General features: G+C 37.3%; 1 protein-coding gene across 1 annotated transcript in view; it reads right to left on the bottom strand.

The window, feature by feature from the left end:
• Positions 1-9,902: 9,902 nt before the first annotated feature.
• FAM83B (family with sequence similarity 83 member B) overlaps positions 9,903-18,309 on the bottom strand; it is a 50,184-nt gene continuing 41,777 nt past the window's right edge. The window contains exons 4-5 of the mRNA XM_038133321.1: positions 15,143-15,267; positions 9,903-13,094 (exon numbers count right to left, since the gene is read on the bottom strand). Of these exons, the coding sequence (XP_037989249.1) occupies positions 10,739-13,094; positions 15,143-15,267 (2,481 nt within the window). The 3' untranslated portion in view covers positions 9,903-10,738. The remainder of the gene's footprint in view (positions 13,095-15,142; positions 15,268-18,309) is intronic.

Below are 18,309 nucleotides of genomic sequence, written 5' to 3'. Positions count from 1 at the left end.
TTCAATAATTTTGGAACCCAAGGCAGTGACGAAAATGGAGTGAATTATTTAAAATTCAAAGGAATAAGATCTATTAATTAATAAAATACTTTTGATCTTAGGAAATGAAAAATTAAAAGGGTTTTTTTTAACAAAAAGAAAAAAGAAACATACAATACTTCTTGCTCAAGGAAATGCAGATGAAGTAAATGTTGTTTGAATTTAAACTGTCAACTATCAACTTCATTTATTATTAATCTCTCAAGGTAATGAGATTAACATTTTTATAAATAATTGATCTGAAAAATAATCCAAACAAATTACTAGCTTGTTGACTGAATAAAATATTCCCTGTTAACCTAAAGATTATATACTGTAAATTTTTATCTACTGAAAAAGTGATCTCTTTTGAATTACAGACCATTGCAGAATATATTTTTCTTTAGAACTGATCAAGCTGGAAAATAAGCTCATGTGAGAATGCATGCATATAGATAACCCTTAAAATATTAGCCCTATAACAAGTAATACTCCTCAGGAAAAAATAGGTTCCCATCTAGATAATGCTTTTCTCAGAGATGTGAAAGAAGTAATATGATGAGATAAAAGCAGGGCTAAACACAAGTCTGTGAAATGTAGGTTTGAGGAGCAGTGTAAGAGGAACAGCTTGAGCCCACAGGTTTGCAGCAGAGACATAAAACCAATAGCTAGCACAGAAGTCCTGTTAGGAAAAATGTATGAGCAAGTATGAGATGCAAAGGTGCCTTCTGGTTTACTCTCATTTTCATAGCTTTTTTTCCCTCTCTGGCTACATTTGTGGTGTGGGTGGGGGGAATAAAAGGACAAAAATGCTTTAGGCAAAACCTTCACTCTGCTTATAATCTCCTGAAGTTCAACACTTTATTGTTTGAGAAGGTTTATTGCTTGAAGCCTGCACACTGTGTATGAAAAAAAAGGGAAATTCAGTTTAAAGAAAAAAGCTAATTTGTGGAACATCTGTTCTTGAAATCTGCAGAGCAAAACAAGCTCTCCTTTCACAGCTGATGTCTTCCCAGCAAGTGAGAAGAAATCTATTCCAGTTCCATGATTTGTGATCCTATCTCTGCCCAAACATTTGAAGCATCAAAGGACGATGACACAATGGTACAATCCCTTGGATAGTGGCAGAGTTACCTGGCTGAAAAAAGGCTGTATACAATGCTCCAGAATATTCCTCCCACCACTAAGAATTTGCAGTGCAGGGACTGTATGAGCCCGAGATGGATATCAGTGAGGTAACTAAAACCCAGCAGGTTACTTATTTGTCAAGTAACCAGTGACAGATGCTGTCCTCCTAAAGGCTTTTTACCTAGCATGAGGAAAAAAATCTGCTGCCAAACAGGCTTTGTTTCTTCTTTCCTCCAGTTTTTTCAGTTTTCCCCCAAACTCTTGTTCTGATCAGAGAACGAAGAACAGAGGATATGAATCTTGAGGCATGCGTGACATCTTTAAGGCACTTCTCTGGCTAACTGTGAGAATAAATATATGGCAACCACCTGCTTCCCTATGGCCTGCATTGATTGCTGTAATGTTTTTGGTTAGGGAAACAATCATGAGGAGTTTCTGAGAACATCCTGACTCTAAGGCCTGTATGCCCCATTGATTTATCCACGTACAGGCTCAGTCCTCTGAATCACTCTGATGTAGGCATAAACGGACTCGAACAGACTTAAGAGCCAGCTGCCTGTCCCATGTTAGAAAGCACAAAGATATTTTTGTTTTGATAAGCAAGTTGAACAGAAGAATTGTGAAGACCATGGCTAACTGATTTGGAACTGGCCACTGCACACAGAGTAATGGTTAATCTTTTTTTTTCTTTGTTTAAGGGTTGTCTACTTACTGACATCTATCACAATATAGTGCCCCAAGTAATACTAGTCACTACTTCAAGACAAAAATATCTGGGTATCACAAATACAGAGTGAAAGTTTGTAATTTTTGAAATACATAGGGAAAGGCCATTTAGTATATATAAAGATCTGCAATTTTACAGGCGCTTAATAGAATTACAGAATCAGTTAGGTTAGAAAAGACCTCTGAGATCAATTGAGTCCAACCTATGGATACAGACTTTAGCAAGATTTTAGTTTGGAACGTGCTTGTGTTAAACAAGACCAAATTTGCATACCCAGAAATGGACTCTCCAAGTCACCATATTATTGGTAAATTCAAGGCAGCGGAACCAAATGGAAGCAAAACAAGGAGACATCCATGTCTGCAGCCACAGCTACTCTGGCATGCAGCAGCAGTAAAGCCTTGGGCCTCCCATATGCCAAAAGGGGATGACAGCTCTTACTCAGCTACGAGGAATTCTTGGATAATAAATTCTGCGAGAACTCTAAATATTCTTATTTTCAAAAAAGTTTTGACAAAAAAAGTTTTCTCACATTTTAACTTTCACTAATAAGTGGCATGCAAGTACTTTCCTGCCAGAAATCCCCTACTCATACATTTATCAGTCTTGTCCTCATTAGGATATATGCATAACTTCCTTCTCAATCAATTGATATGTCCCAAAAATGAAAAGGATTTTGGTTTTTATATATTTACTTAGTGATCATACATTTCAGAATGATGCACGCAGAGTTGCTGGCAGGGTAAGTTTACATTTGTCCTAAGCAAGGAAAACACAAAGTAAAGGAGACGAGGTAGTAATTATTACAATGACTTTTGTGTGTGGGAACTAGGAAAAGACTTGAACTCAATGAACCATTATGAGTTTTACTTAAATTACAATGTAAGTAGAAGTTCCTGCACAAATAGGAGGCTCAGTATTATGTGTACAGGTATGTGCATGGGTGCCTGAAGACACCACACCACAACCCCAACCATCAAAGTCTCCATATGCAGTAAATCACCTCAATGTTCTATAACCTTTTATAACTGAAAAAGTGCAAACTTCCTCTCTTTCTCTTCATTTCCTTCCTCCATTAAGTCTAAATATAGACCATAAGCTGTTTAGAAAGGCTACTCTGTTTTCTACTGTTTTTTCACTGGTACTGAGCAAATATTCAGGATTCAAAATCAATTTCTCATGAGCCATCCCATGGTACAACTCATGCATGGAGTTGTCAGAAGTTAATTCTCACAAGCCATGTGATGGGAATTATTTTTACAGTAGCAAGTACAATGCAAGAGACAGTCAGATTTTCCAAAGGATGCTTCATTCAAATAGGGAAGAGGAAATTAAGGCGGAGATAGGAGGAAAAAGAAAACACTATTGAAGCTCACATTACTAGCAAGGCAGAATTAACAGCAAGGGAAACAACCCCTGTAAAATATTACAGCAAGGAAGTGATAAAAGGCTCTGAAAGCAAGCATGGGATACTAACACTGTGGACTTTACCCACCTACATATTTATCTCGCTTACTTTCATTATTATTATACCAGTATTTTATTCCAGCTACTTTAGTTTAGTGATGCTGGCTTTGGTCCTTTCCCTGTGGTTTCTGCGAGCTCTTGGTCCCATAGGAGGTGCAACAGTTCTGCAAAGAGTGACGCTACCACAAAACAGCCTTGAGACCTCAGTTTTTTAACATTTCTCTCAACATTTCTAATGTCAGCATTTTTTTAAAGAAGATTAAAATTTTGAAATGAGAATTGTTAATAACAGTATGAGCCAGTGAAAAAATGAACAGAAATTAGCTGAGCTTTAAAAGAAACATTTTATTTGGTAAAAAATAAAAGTAATAAATTATTTCAAGGCAATTTTTGGTTTGTATTTGTACATACACCGTATACCCATAACATAGCTGCTATGTAATCCAGGAGTTCCATGTCAGGAAAAAAGGATTTACATATCAAGTAGTTTTAAATGAAACCAGCATAGTCCTTTACATCCGTCAGTATTGAAACGAACTTGATGGAATTCCTTTCCCATGCTCCCCACCCCCCAAAATTACGCAGGAAAATCCATTCTGGGTCTTGTGTATTTGTAGCATCCCTCATGCTTCTTTTGCACCATCTAGATTAGTGTGTCAGCTTTTTTTAATCAAAGAGCAACTGATAATTATGTTTCCTGCCATGTTGGTGCGCTGGTTTTCATTCTCAACTGGTAAAATGTTCAACTGGTAAAACACAATGAATATGCACTTGTGATTTCATCTTCTGATTTTACTTGTTTCCTTTGCTGTGTGTGAAGTTACCTGCAAATGCTTTTTAGTTTTGTCTCTCTGGTTTTTTAGTAATTCAAATTCACATCCATATCCTCTTCTGAAATCTTACGGAATGTCACAGATCCACATACTCTGCTTTAAAGAAGATTGATCTAAACTCTGAAATCAGAATATTTTCACACCAGCACATCTGACATTTGAACGACACCTATCAGACATGAAGTCTAAATGTGGTGTTGCCATGGGTCAAAATCAGACATGACTCAAACAAAACAATGAAAGAACATAGTAAACAATTACCCACAATACATCAGCTAGGATTGCACTGAGAGTTTTAATACCAAAATCTAACAAAACATGTATGCATGGTATGCTTTATCCTGGGATGGCCCAGTTTAAAAATCTAAGCATGTTTTTGATGCCTCATTGGAATAGCTCTTCAGAGTAATATTCAAGAGCTTGGGAAGCTGTAGACCATCAGTCTGAATTTTGAGTATGTTAATTGCTAAATGAGGCAAGAACAGCCGTACAATAGACGTGTAGGAGTCCAGTGTTTGAATGCTAATTGATTAGTTGCATTCTTTTCTCAAACACAATAAAATATTGTCATTGGTGCTCAGTCTTTCAAATATTTCTACTTCAACTGGCATGAATTCCGTGTGTTCTGGAGAGAAAAGAAGCAATTTTTCTCCCAGCTGTGTTTATGTACAGAAGCAACACTTTCAAAATAAGCACGTATCGCGGCCCACTCATCAGAAATGATTGGTTTCCCCTCCAACTATCTTTTGCACTTAACCATTGAATTTTTAGATATTTTAACACATATGGTGAAAGAAAGATGCATAGCCATCACAGAAGTTTCTTGTGAACCCTTCTGAAAGGGTTCCCAATTAATTTTTAGCAAACCAGATTCTCCTCCAGAAATACAGAGATATTTTGTAAAAATCCACAAAGATATATAGGAAAAAAAAATTATTTATGTCTTTTGGAAGAAGGGACAGGCAACTCAGGACAACCACAAGGGATATTGTGAGGCTTTGCAGGGAGAAAATTAGAAGGGCCAAAGCCCATCTGGAACATAACCTGGCCACTGCCAGAAAAGACAATAAAACAGCCTTCTATAAACACATCAGCAACAGGAATGTTGAGGAGAATCTCCATCCTTTTTTGGATGCTGGGGGGAAAACATAATCACAAAAGATGTAGAAAACACTGAGGGACTTAATGCCTTCTTTGTCTCAGTCTTTACTAGTAAGACCAGTTGTTCTCTGGGTACCAGCCCCCTGAGTTGGAAGACAGGGATGAGGAGGAGAATGAAACCCCCAAAATCCAAAGGGAAATGGTGAGATACCTGATACATCACTTACACACATCTGTGGGGCTGGACTGCATCTACGCAAGGGTACTGAGGGAGCTGGCAGAAGTGCTCACTGAGCCCCTTTCATTTACCAGCAGTGCTGCCTAACTGGGAAGATCCCAGGTGACTGGAAGTTGTCAAATGTGATGTCAATCTACAAGGACCAGAGGAAGATGCAGGAAACTACAGGCCCGTCCACTCTGATCTGGGTGTCAGGGACACCATTTTCCACAGCATTCTCCTGGAGAAACTGGATGCTCATGGCTTGGATGGGTGCACTGTTCACTGGGTACAAAACTAGCTGTATGGTCTGTTGGTGGATGGAATCAATTCCCACTGGCAGCCAGCACAGTGGTGTTCCCAAGGGCTCAGTGCTGGAGCCAGTCCTGCTTAGTACCTTTACTTATGATCTGCGTGAGGATATCACATGGACCCTTAGCCAGTTTGCATGACACCAAGTTAACTGGGAGTGTTGATCTGCTGGAGGGTAGGAAGGTTCTGCAGAGGGGTCTGGACACGCTGGATCAGCAACAGTGTGGCCAGCAAGACCAGGACAGTGATTGTTCCCCAGTGCTTGGCACTGCTGAGGCCACACTTTGAACACTGTGTTCAGCTCTGGGCCCCTCACTACAAGAAGGACATTGAGGTGCTGGAGTGTGTCCAGAGAACGGCAACAGAGCTGGCAAAGGGTCTGCAGCACAAGTTTTATGACTTAATTAGTCAACATCATAAAAGCAAACTCAGAACTACCAGCTTTGCTTAAGAGCAAAGGAGCCCTGTTCTAAGCTCTCCAAGAGCAAATGTTTTCTTCCATCCTGTTTACAAGTACAGAAAAGCATTCTCAGAACATGCAACATGTTTAGCATCATGTGAAATGTGACAATTGTAGACCTAATTTTAACTCTTAGAGCTGAAAATTATGAAAGATTTCAGACCCCGAGTAAAGGCACCCAGACATCTATCTGTAAGCACCTCTCTGAAATAAGAAATGAAATGGCAAGACAGTCTTTGAGCAATGCAGTCTCCTCTCTTGTCACTGAGGTGCTAATGGAATATGTACTTGTGCAAGTGAAGACAAAATTGGAGGAACATGCTCCAATTACCCATGAACTATTGCAGCTTTATGTTGCTCTAACTCTCCTGATTTAAATGAAAACAAACAAAAAACCCCCTAAGTACTGTACTGTGCAATACAACATTGATACGGGGAATAAATGACACTAAGTACCATGGTAACCCTACTGATCTCTCTGCATTACACAGCTGCAAAGCTACTTGTTGATTGTACAGCTTAGCCCAAAAATGCTACAAATGAAAAAACATATGTATTTATCATACAGCTTAGTAGAGTCAATTTAAATTTTATTTTCACATTGTCCTGCAACAAATTTGGTATTTTTTATGATGTCTTATAAACCACAACATGTTTTAATACATTTCAGAAAGCTGAAAAATGATCAAACAGTTGTTGTCTTTGAATAGTAATTTTTACCTATGCACAAACATCTAGTGACTGATAAGCTTTTTGTTTTTCTCAAGATTTGTCACAAACACTACTATCCTCATTTATTAGACAGCTGGCAACTCACCTTTTCTTGATTTATAATCTTTCTTCACAGCTAGTTCGTGTGTGTTAGCATGAATAAAGAGGGCAGTGCAAGGTCATTAATAAGAGAACAACCAACAGTTTTGCAGTCTGAGAGGCAGCAAAAGCTGTTTATTATGAGGCTGAGAAAATGAAGCAATTTATTCACTGTATATTACGACTGTATGTAAGGGTAGTTTATTTATGACATAAATTGAATGAGCACTGTATGAGGAGCCCGCATCTCCCAGCTGCAATCTCCCTCTGCTCCCAACAATGCTCCTGAGGGAGCTCAGCACTGCCCAACTCTGACCAGCTTTAAAAGAGATGTGTGACAGTGCTAATGGAGTTTTATTTAATTCAGGAATGACATGACATTTCTTATGGATTTCACAACTTCCAAGCCATGTTCTGGCCAAATGACCGTCAAGCATGGCAACAGCAATTACTTCACAGCCTTACAAAACTGGGAGTGCATTGGGTGTGTGCAGGTTGTAAAACTCGTAACGTGCAATGCAATTTAGGACACACTGAATGAACCTCATCTCTTTGGAAAGGCAGAAACATCAAGACAAGCTTTGGGAAAGAAGAAGTTAAAAAATACAAACTCCAACTTTTCCCTCTAGAAATCTGCACATCCTTTTTCTCTGCTGATATAAGGAATTTTTTTGCCACCTACATTTTCCTTTTTATTTTATGGGCAACTGGGTTCCCATGGAGACATGAGGCAATCACATCAGACATCAAGCACATCAGACAGTACTAGGTGAGTATATTTCCACTAACACAGGTTCTGGAGGGAACAAATGAACACTTGGTCCTTGCAGCATCTGTGGACCTCCCCATTGTGCTTCCCAACCTTCAAAGCTGTAGCTGCAGGCAGGGCATTAAGCTGCTCTTCCCATGGTGTCAAGCAGAGCCTCATCCTCCCAAAGCAGCACTGGGTCTTGTTACATTCCTGAAATAGTGAGAGTCTGATCATACTTCCCCTGAGGTCCATGGAATTCATTTTCATTAACCTTGGATCAAGCCTTAGCACAGACTGTTCCTACGTGGGAACTCTGAGAAGAGAGCTGAAAATGAAAAAAATGCTAGTTCTACAAAGATTTTTTTTGCACTATCAAGTCTATGAGCAGGCTTTTCACTGAAGGATCTTAATCTTCTGTGCAGGTAAAAAACAGCAGTTTTTATCTACAAACACAAGTGACTTGGTAAATTAAAATATCTGCCTTATGAGGACTCTTTAATTAGCAATGTACTTTGAAAAATACAGTAAATATTTCTAAATTTCATGAGTATAGATTTCCCAAAGCTTATTACAACATGGAAAGCACTCGCTCTTCTAAACTTGCCCCAAGATCCTGGTTCTCCCTCTCTCATTTCCTTCCCAAATATAGTTCTGCCTACAAGCATATGTCAGAGATCACTACAGTACAAAAATAACTAAAGATCTTCCCAAAACTAACCCCATCAACTGCACTTCAATTCAGGTACTATCCTGGACAAATGTCCAACTGGCTAAAAATGATTGTTTTAAAAAGTACAGTATGGCATTGCTGTTGTCTGCCTAGCTGTGGAAGTACATTGTGCCTATGATGAAAATAAGCCTTGAGAACTAAGACATTCTTTATCTTGGTCAGAACATGTTGCCTCTGTTGGGAGAGAATATTTAAATATAAATGTTTGTTTGGCAAAACTACTAACTATGGCATTTCATCAAGGAATGAACAAAGTGCTCACCAAGAAATTAATAAAATCTTTTGTGATCACAAGCAATGGAGAGACCTAAAATTTCAGCAGATGACTGAAAGTCTTTGTCAGTCATATAAATAATTAGCATCCCCACAATGAAACAGTTACTGCTATGATGCATGAGCCCTAATAAAGGTGCCTAAGAGCTTGAATAAAAAGCTGACTCTGCTTCATTGAAATCACTGACAGTAATTACGGCGACTTCATGGGAACCCAAGGAGGTTCTCAGTGAGAAGCAGATGTCCATTTAAAATCTATTCCCAGGGTCACAGGTAGATAAGACAAATTGACATCATCTAACTGGTTCATTTTTGCCTTTTTGGTATTTCTTTCTAAAGAATGATGCCAAGCCCTTCATGGTGGACTCCACAGAACACCGTGGGATCTTTCAGACCTAAGACTGAAGTTTTCTCCTAAAACTCTTTCCTGAAACACAAAGATCAGTATCAGAATTCTAAGATTTCAGCAGTGAAATTAAAAAAAAAATCTGAATTTCAAACAAAGTGTCACAGAATATCTTACAGCTAAAATGGTTATGGAGTCCTTCTAAGACATGAACTTCACACCCAGGACAGGGTAACCCAGTTGAATGTTCTGGCTGTGCACTGCAGATGAGAAGTGGATGCCATGCTGCTGCCCAAACATGTAAGCACACCTCTGTTTTTGTGAGCACTAACCTGTAGTCACCTATTATTGAGAAATTTTTTATGATACATTGGCTCAGATAAACCAAATGTCCCTTAGACTGCAGTTAGGCGCCTCAATCCCTTCACTGAAGTTTAACACTTTCTGCTATCACCCTTCACGGATACTTTCTTTTCAGGAAAGGTGCCTTATCATTTGATGTGGTGATTTTTACAAATCTCACTTTTAGCTGCCTAATTCCTCGCGAGCTTGTAATAGTCATCCTGACATAAGGCCATTAAAGCCACAAAATACCTGGCCACACTTAAAGGCCACAGTAGCAAAAATATCGGGCAACACTTAAAACAGACAGTTGCATGTGAAACTCAAAAACTTACCTGAGAAATGGAAGTCCACAGAATTTTTTTTTAAACACCAAATAGAAAAATGTAATAAAAAAGCTTTTTTAATGAAGACATTAAAGAATACTGGCATGCTGTACAAATGTGATTAACCCACTGAAATTTAAACTAGTTGTAGGTTATGTTCAAGGCACTTTTTCTATAAATAGTTTTTTTAAATGTTCATTCTACATTCACACTAGTTTAACCATGTAAACAAGTCTGTGAAAATTCAGATTAAGGTCACTTTCAAATGTGTATGCCAAATACTTCAGAAAAATATCATATTACACAGAAAATTCAAGAAAGTTAGACAGATCCATCTACTGCCCAAACAGTTCAATAGACGCTAGGGGGTAAATTATTAACAAGATGAAGCCTACAAGAGGCTTCCAAAAATTAAAGATAAGTAACATGCAATGCATTAACATTTGTGTTTATAATTTGAAAGTGTACATAAATGCTGAAAAAATACGATTTACTATTCCTAGTGCTATCCTATTTTTGAAGGGCAAATCTTTGGAGACAGTATTATCTGAAGTTTAAGAACATCCCCCATCTTTTTTACCCCATGTTTATTAATCTTAAAATATACTAGAATGTATTTTCTTCACAAAGAAAATGTATAAAATTAATCTTACAATATCAACACTATAAACAACTTCTTTGAGACATCTTCTGGACAGAGAATTTCTGTGAAGATTTAAGTATAACAATTCTAGAATAATTATGTTTAAAAATATGTACATTTGTTCCAATGTCCTAGACCCAAGACGAAATCCAAGTAAACTCTACAAAAGTTAGCCAGGAGTCTTTGACCAGTTAAGATTATGTCCAGCTTTGCCAGTCTTGCTATATTTCAATATAATCAACAAACTTATAACATTACTTGTTTTTGTGTAGGAAGTTCCCAAACTTTTGCATAAATCCTCTCAGCTTGTTTTCATTAGGCTGCAATGGGTGATAAGCAGCTGAGTTGTAGCTGACCATGTGATTACTCCTGCCATAATTATTCCCTAAGGTCTTGTTTTTGGTACCTGATAGATGTGAAGTGCTGTTAGCTGCATTTCCTGCAGGTTGGCAGGCATTTTCCATCTTACAGAATGGCTCAAAGCGACTATACACACGTCTTTCACTCAAACGAGATCTCAGCTCTTCTTGGTGCTTTGAGCTTGTCAGCTGTGGTGCCACTGAACTTGCTCTTTGGAGAGCAGAAACAGGAGCACTTTCGGAAGTAGCATTTGTGGAGATTTCCTTTGCATCTTGATATTGAATCTGTTCTGTATTAAATCTTGGAGTAGATGGATCTCCTGCAGTTTCTATGAACTTACTTTCAAGGGGGCACAAGAGAGGACACTTTTTATTGCTCTCATCAGATGGAGGTTTTGGAGATTTTGGTGACTTTGGAGACTTTGGAGACTTTGTTGGACTCCCGGTGACATCTTCTTTACTTCTGTTCAAACTACCTTGAGAATTTGATGACGAATTTCTTTTTCTCCTTGGGGAAGAATCTGTCTTATTTTCAGAAATCTTCGGTTTTTGATTCTCATCTTCAGAAACCAATGTGTCAGAACTACTACACATTCTGTAAAAGGCAGGACCTTTGTTTTTAGACAAGTTTTCCTTCTTGTCTGGCGTGAGATTAAGAAGTGACCGCAGTTTCTGCGATCCTTTCTTCAGAAAACTTGGGGAATTCTTGCTTTCCTTCTTTGATGTGCAATCCTTACCAGACTCCTCCCTGCTAGCTTCGGTGAGAGCCGCCATGGAGATTGCCTTGCTAGCAGTTGGGTTCTTCAGCTCTACTTTCAGGTCCTTTTCCTCCTGTGGCGAGTGACTGGTTACACTATGCAAACTTTTAGCACTCTTCAGCATGTCTTCTGGAAGTTTTGGACTAACTGGCTGCTTAAGTCTATGCCTAGTCAATGTGCTGTAAACATAATTGGATGCATGTTTGTTGGTACCAGGATCCAATATGGACTTGGAATTAAACATGGGAAAACTTCTCCTTTTGAGCATATTTTCATTTTGAAGGTTCTTCAAATTTTCTGCATGTTTGTCTGTACACAGGGTTGTGTACAAATACAGTGATGAGTCGCCAGCTGCATTTGAATTTACACTAGGTTTTGTGTCATCTGCAATCTGAATTCTGTGGCCTGTTGGTGCATCTGATTTAAGAGGAGAGTTTGTGGTAAGCTCCTGTAAATTATTATCCGTTCCATCTTTCACACTCGGAGCATGGTTAGATGTCCCTTTGGGTGTTGCACTTCCCTCTGACCCAATTATAGTTGAATTTGAAGAACTTGCACAGCTGCTTACTTCCTGCTGTTCAGGTAAAGTTGGCTGAAACACCAATGACGATCGCAAGCGAGAATGCGAGTACAGTGCATGAGCTTTAATATTTTCAGCTGTGTCATAGCTATCATATCTGTCACCCAAGGCTGACCCGTTTGACTCTACTGGATAATCTGTCTGGTCATTCAAATAGGACTTTATTCGCCAGTTACGTAGGAATGATTTTGTTGTGTGCTCAAGGGTTGGCATCCTCTGCTGCAGATGGCGGATATGATTATCTGTCCCATTAAAAGACCTCCGTACAATTGAATTTCTCTCCGCAAGATTTACCTTTGGTCGTGAGAACTGATCAGCAAAACTTTGCTGGGGAATATTGTAGTTATTTGCATATCCTCCTCGTAAAGATGACACAATACTAAGGCTATCAGATGACATTTTCCAAGTATTTGGTAGATTGTTTGCTCTGTTAATAGCTCTGTTGAGCAATAGGTAAGGTGTCCTTTCTGGCTTCTCTCCAGCATAACTATGTCTCTTCCAGTGCTCATTTTTTTCACTAGGTTGATATTGCTGTATTGGATTTTGAACATTAAAAGCTGGATTAAATGGTTGCTTATTATAGGCTTGATTCCTCAAGCCATATTTATCTATTTCATTTACTGCATATCTTCCACGAGATTTCCATACAGGATCTATCTTGAGAACATTGTCTTGCCTACCAAAAAGGTTTCTTTGGCTAGAAACTGAAGCCAAGGAAGACACTGAATGTTGGTATGTGTCATTATCCCAGAGCGTCTTGTGACTGTTTACCCGCACTAATTCTGGGGCAAACGAGCTGGGAACAGAAGAACGGGCATACAGTGTCCTGAACTCTTCATCAAAGGATTCAACAAGCTGTCCTGTGATAACTTGAACCATGCTGAGGTTGGTTTTTTCAAATGACCACATAAAGCTGAAAGAAGAACAAATGACCATTAGATACAGTTCTTTTGAGCTGAAGGATTACACCAGTCTTTCTTGAGAAGACAGCTTTTACACAAACGTTGGGTTTGTAAAAGTCTCTTCTAAATAACTAAGTTGAGGGCGTGATTCATGTAATTTGGACTCAGAAGGTCTAATCTAACACAAGTTAAATTCAGATGCAGATTTCCCACTGATTTCAGTGGGAGCAGGAATGAGTCTATAACTACCCTTATAAAAAGTATTCTAAAAAAAGATTCACAAATGTAGAACAGTAAAGTACAAATACCTAATGGAAAAAAATCACTTCTGCAAAGTCTATGGCAGGACTAACCTATACCCACTGAATTACCTCTTCTGTCAGAGAATGTTACTGTGTGATTATGTTGTGAAAAAAATACACTTGAAACAACATGCAGGAGTGCTTCAGCAATTTTGAATGTACTTAATTCTAAATATTTTCAAAAAGATCCATCTTAGAATTTGAAAAAAGTTTACATTTTCTAATATGCACACTGCATTGGATATGAAAATTTGTTTTAATTGCAATGATAATGCTTTGATAATGCTTTTTTCTCTTTTCTGCTGTAAAAGACTGAACAGATGCTCAAAGCCAAATAGCTGCAATTAACTTACAGCTACAAAATGAGATAAAATAAATTAACTAAGGATGCTGCAACAAGACTAATATCATGGAGCAAAAACCATACAATTTTTAGGTTACAACAAAGAAAATATTTGTTTTGAAATCCTGTTTTTCATGAAAAAAGGAAAAAAAAATTATTTATTTGCATTTTTCTTCTAGATGTGAGAAAATGGGTTAGTTTTGTTCACAAAAATAGCTTATTGATTAAGGGGTTTTTTGCTGTTTTTGTATTTTTTCAGGAAGCTATAGTGTATCAAGATTAAATAAAATCATGCTGTGTAAATTCTTCTCCTATTAATTCTCACAATTAAGAATAACATATAATCTTGGAAAAAACCCTGAACGTTAAATTGAGTTCAGTGACAGAGTTCAGAAAGACTTGTTTTTCCTGTTACAAGTCACTAGATTCTTTTACCAAGAAGGCCTAATTTCTACAGAAATTGATGATTCCAGCCCCTGTGGTGAAAAGTGTTCTAGCAATGTTGTTTTTCAAATTGGAATGAGAAAACCTATCCCACTCTCATAGAATATGACACTGTGTGTAGATGTCAAAGCATGCAGGCTCTGCCTGCAGTCTCTTACACTGAGTCATTTATGAACTTGTCACTTACGTCACTACCATTTATATGTGTCAGTCTGAATTTGGGGCTGGCTGAGTCTTAGAGGAAATAAAAGGTCAGATTTTCAAAAGCTTACAGTGGTGGAAATTGTGAAAGGCAGTGGCTGTGGATCTGGCACCCAGGCACTATGCTGGCAGAAACTAACTTACTTGGGCAAAGGAGAAAAGCGTAACATGAAAAAAGGAAAATATTTAATAATGTGTGAGTTAAGACTGTCTTGGCTTTAACTTAGGTTTTTTCCAGCTCTGCAAGGCTGTTAAGTTCTTCAGCCTGTTTTGCTCACATACACTGAAAATACAAAGGAAAACAGAATACAGAAACTTAGCCAAACACAAAAAGAGACATGGGCAATTTTGAATTTGACCATCATATACTAGAGAGCCACAGAATCAGTCTCTAATGTTAGCTTTAGAAGATTATTACATGGAGGAACTATTTTATGAAAAAATTTTGACACTCACTTCTCTGGAGTGAATGTTAAACAAGAATAATTCAGACAACATAGGACAAATCACGATTTTTTTCTTTTTACAACTCTTTGGCTGTAGCAACACCTATATCCTTTATTTCTTATTTGTGGAAAATGAACAGAGGACCTCTTAGGCTAGTTAGCAATAAGTATCTATGAAAACTTGTTAAATTACAGAAAACATAATCAAATTTACCCATGTGATTCCCTAGAAGAACTTTCACAAATACCAAACCCCAGAATTTGCTATAGCAGCAGTACTGAAATGACAGGTTTGACACAGACACGTCAGTGATTTATCTTACCTGTAAGAACCATATATGACTTTCTTACAATCAACAAGAATAAATTTTTGTTCCATTTTTCCATGAAATTTTGCTCCTGTTTTAGAATAGTAATCTTGTCCTTTCACTGTCCGCACCCTCATATTCTGAAAAAGACAATCAAAACACTTTACTTCGTCTACTATAGTCCATGTTTAGCATTCAGAGGGCTAAAATTCAGAGGAACAGCAGGAGAAAAGTTAAATTATTACATATTAATAAATTCTGCAGGGAATTATATGCTGATCAAACTTATCATCTAGGGACGCAAAATGGTCAATTACTGTTCTGTCTTCAAGACTGATGAGATTCCCTAGGTCTCAGAAAATGAAATTCCACTTTTTCATAGCCACAACTTCAGAGAAGAGGTTCTGACAGAAGATATCTTTAAAAAGGGAGAGAGGTTTTTTTACTGTAAAACAAATTCTTTCCAGCAGTGGATGCACATGTTTATATGATTTCCAATTATCTCAGCTAATCACAGAGGAACTTATAAGAGCCAGGATCACTTTTATTTTAATTGAACAAGGCTGTTGTGTCTACAAATACATATACCCTACTCTGAAATCATCCACTGAATGATACCACCTGATGCTAGAATCCCTTGCAGATTTACCACCAATAAAATTTATCTATCAGCTTTGCACCATGAGATCAATCCCATTTTTAAATTCAGAGACACTAACACAACAGAGACACTAACAAACTCAATGCAGCAGCTAATTTTGAATTCTATTAAGCTTTACGCTTTATTCATGCAAACTCCGTAAATGGCACTTGGGAAATTTTCCATGCTGGATCTCGAAGATGTGGTGAATTTTTATCCCAGACTACTGATGAAACTGATTCAGCTAAGTCAGCATCTTGTAATTCTTCTCTCTCTACTGTCACTTGGTTTTTTATGCTCAAAGAAATAGAAAATTTGAAAGAAGTTGTTACTATACCTTACAGACTGTACTAATAACAATTTTCTAGAAGTTCTTATGGGGATGTAGAAAAAAAAGACACCATTAATAGAAACTATTACACAAAAGGTGCTTACTTATAGAAAAACTAAAATTTATATTTAATGCAAATGAACCTACAAGTATCTGTTACATGTAAATATGAGACAAAATGCTTCACAAGACATAAAAGCAGCTTGGAAGATAACTGTGAATGTTCACAATATTTACTGTAGTTTCTAGCCTTGGAACAGTTTTTCTAGCAACGCTAAGCTTTCCAGTGGGAGTAAAATCCATAGTTTAGCATTGTCAGTAAAAACCAAGAATCTACACGATTATTTTCTACTCTGTACATATGGAAATGGTGGAATGTAAGACCTGTGAGTAGACAAGAATGTCACACTTCACCAGGACTGTCACAAGGGCAGGCTGCAGATCACAGCAGATGTGCTCTGTAAAGGTCAGCTATAGGTGGAAGGGCAGTTCATGAAGCAAATGGAAAAGACTGTGTATGTGCTAATTCCAGGGAAATCAAGAGGATTAAATAAATAGGAAAGATGGATAGGATAGGATAGGATAGGATAGGATAGGATAGGATAGGATAGGATAGGACTATTTCAGATGAAAAGGAGGTACAATTATCTACTCCAACTACCTGACAAATTCAGTACTGACCAAAAGTTAAAGCAACTTATTACGGGCATTGTCTAAAGGCCTCTCCAGCACTGATGGGCTTGGGGCATTGATCACTTCCCTAGGAAGCCCGTTCCACTACTTAACAACTCCCTTGGTGCTTCCTGATGTCCAGTCTAAACCTCCTGTTGAGGAGGTTGAATCTGGTTGAACCATTCCCATGCATCCTGTCACTGGATACTAGGGGGAAGAGACCAGCATCTCTTTCTTCACTTTCCATCCTCAGGAAGCTGTAGAGATGTTCAAACCTACAAATTCATTTAAAATTCCAGTCTATAAAGTATGACTGAGTTTGCAATACAGTGACATAAGCCTTCATTATCTATGGGAGCACTTCTACATTTGCCTAAAACATGAAGTTCTGGTACACAGAGGCTGTAGAAGTTTCTAAGACAGCATCTACTACAATCCAATGAACTTTATCTTTCTAAACAGAAAATTCAAAAATTAGGAGAAAATATCTATGACAGAAAGCACATTTTCAAATAATACATGCTTTCTAAATCAGTGTATATTTCAGTGTTGGTTTCTTGAAACTTTTATCAAATCAAAAATCTTACCACAGAAGCAAGAGTTACAATTAAAAGCTGCTGAGTTGGAAAATTAGGGTTTAACTCAAGTTATCAAAGCTGTTTAAACTTCATTCACCATTAGGAGAGCTTCTGCTTTGCATTTTTGTCAAGCTTTGAAAAAGCCCAACTCAGTTAAAATGTATTCAATTTAACTCAATTAAAATGTACAAAGACAGCATTTAAGAATTACTTTTATTCGTCAGCTATATGTCTAGCAAATGTAAAACATGTCTAGCAAATATAACACATAAAGTTTATCTCTTAATTAGATAAATACAAGAAGTATTATCTAGAAGCGCTGTAACATTTTAAAAGGTAAAAATTTTAAAAGCAAAAACAAAATAGGTGGATACTTAGGTCTATTTTCAAAAATAGCTACAAAACAATTAATAACAACCAAATTGGCATTACTGAATTCCAGGTTAACATAAATTTGCACCTCTAACTGCTAATCACTTTTGTCAACCTAATGTTCTGTCTTTTAAGTTTTCTGCATTCTAATTACAAGTTTTCTTCTTGATGAAAATTACTTTTTGTGCTTTTCCAAAGTGATTTTGCTGAACTTTGAACAAGCCCACTGAAGAAAATAATTTCTTCACCAGCAGCTCTTCAAGCTTCAACTAATTATATTTAAAGTTTTTATTTGAAAGATAAATACTATGGAAATAGTAATTTCTGAAAAAGAAGAAAACACTGAAATTTACCCATTCTAAACATAGCCATAATAGTAACCCCTTACTTTAATAAAATCCTGTGAATTAGTAATGAAATTTGCATTTACTTTGATGACTGTTTTACCCAGTTCTATATATCACATAATTATATGTGCATTTCAGACATATTTAATTATATTTAATCACATTTATGCCATTATAATTTGAAAAAGGTAACTTGAGAGCAGCCTATACATTTTCAAGTACCTATAACAAGTAGTGTTGGC

The sequence above is a fragment of the Motacilla alba genome, chromosome 3 (assembly GCF_015832195.1).
Source record: "Motacilla alba alba isolate MOTALB_02 chromosome 3, Motacilla_alba_V1.0_pri, whole genome shotgun sequence".
NCBI classification, from domain to species: domain Eukaryota; kingdom Metazoa; phylum Chordata; class Aves; order Passeriformes; family Motacillidae; genus Motacilla; species Motacilla alba.
Note: the sequence above shows the minus strand (reverse complement) of the source record. Positions and strands in the feature narration are given on the sequence as shown.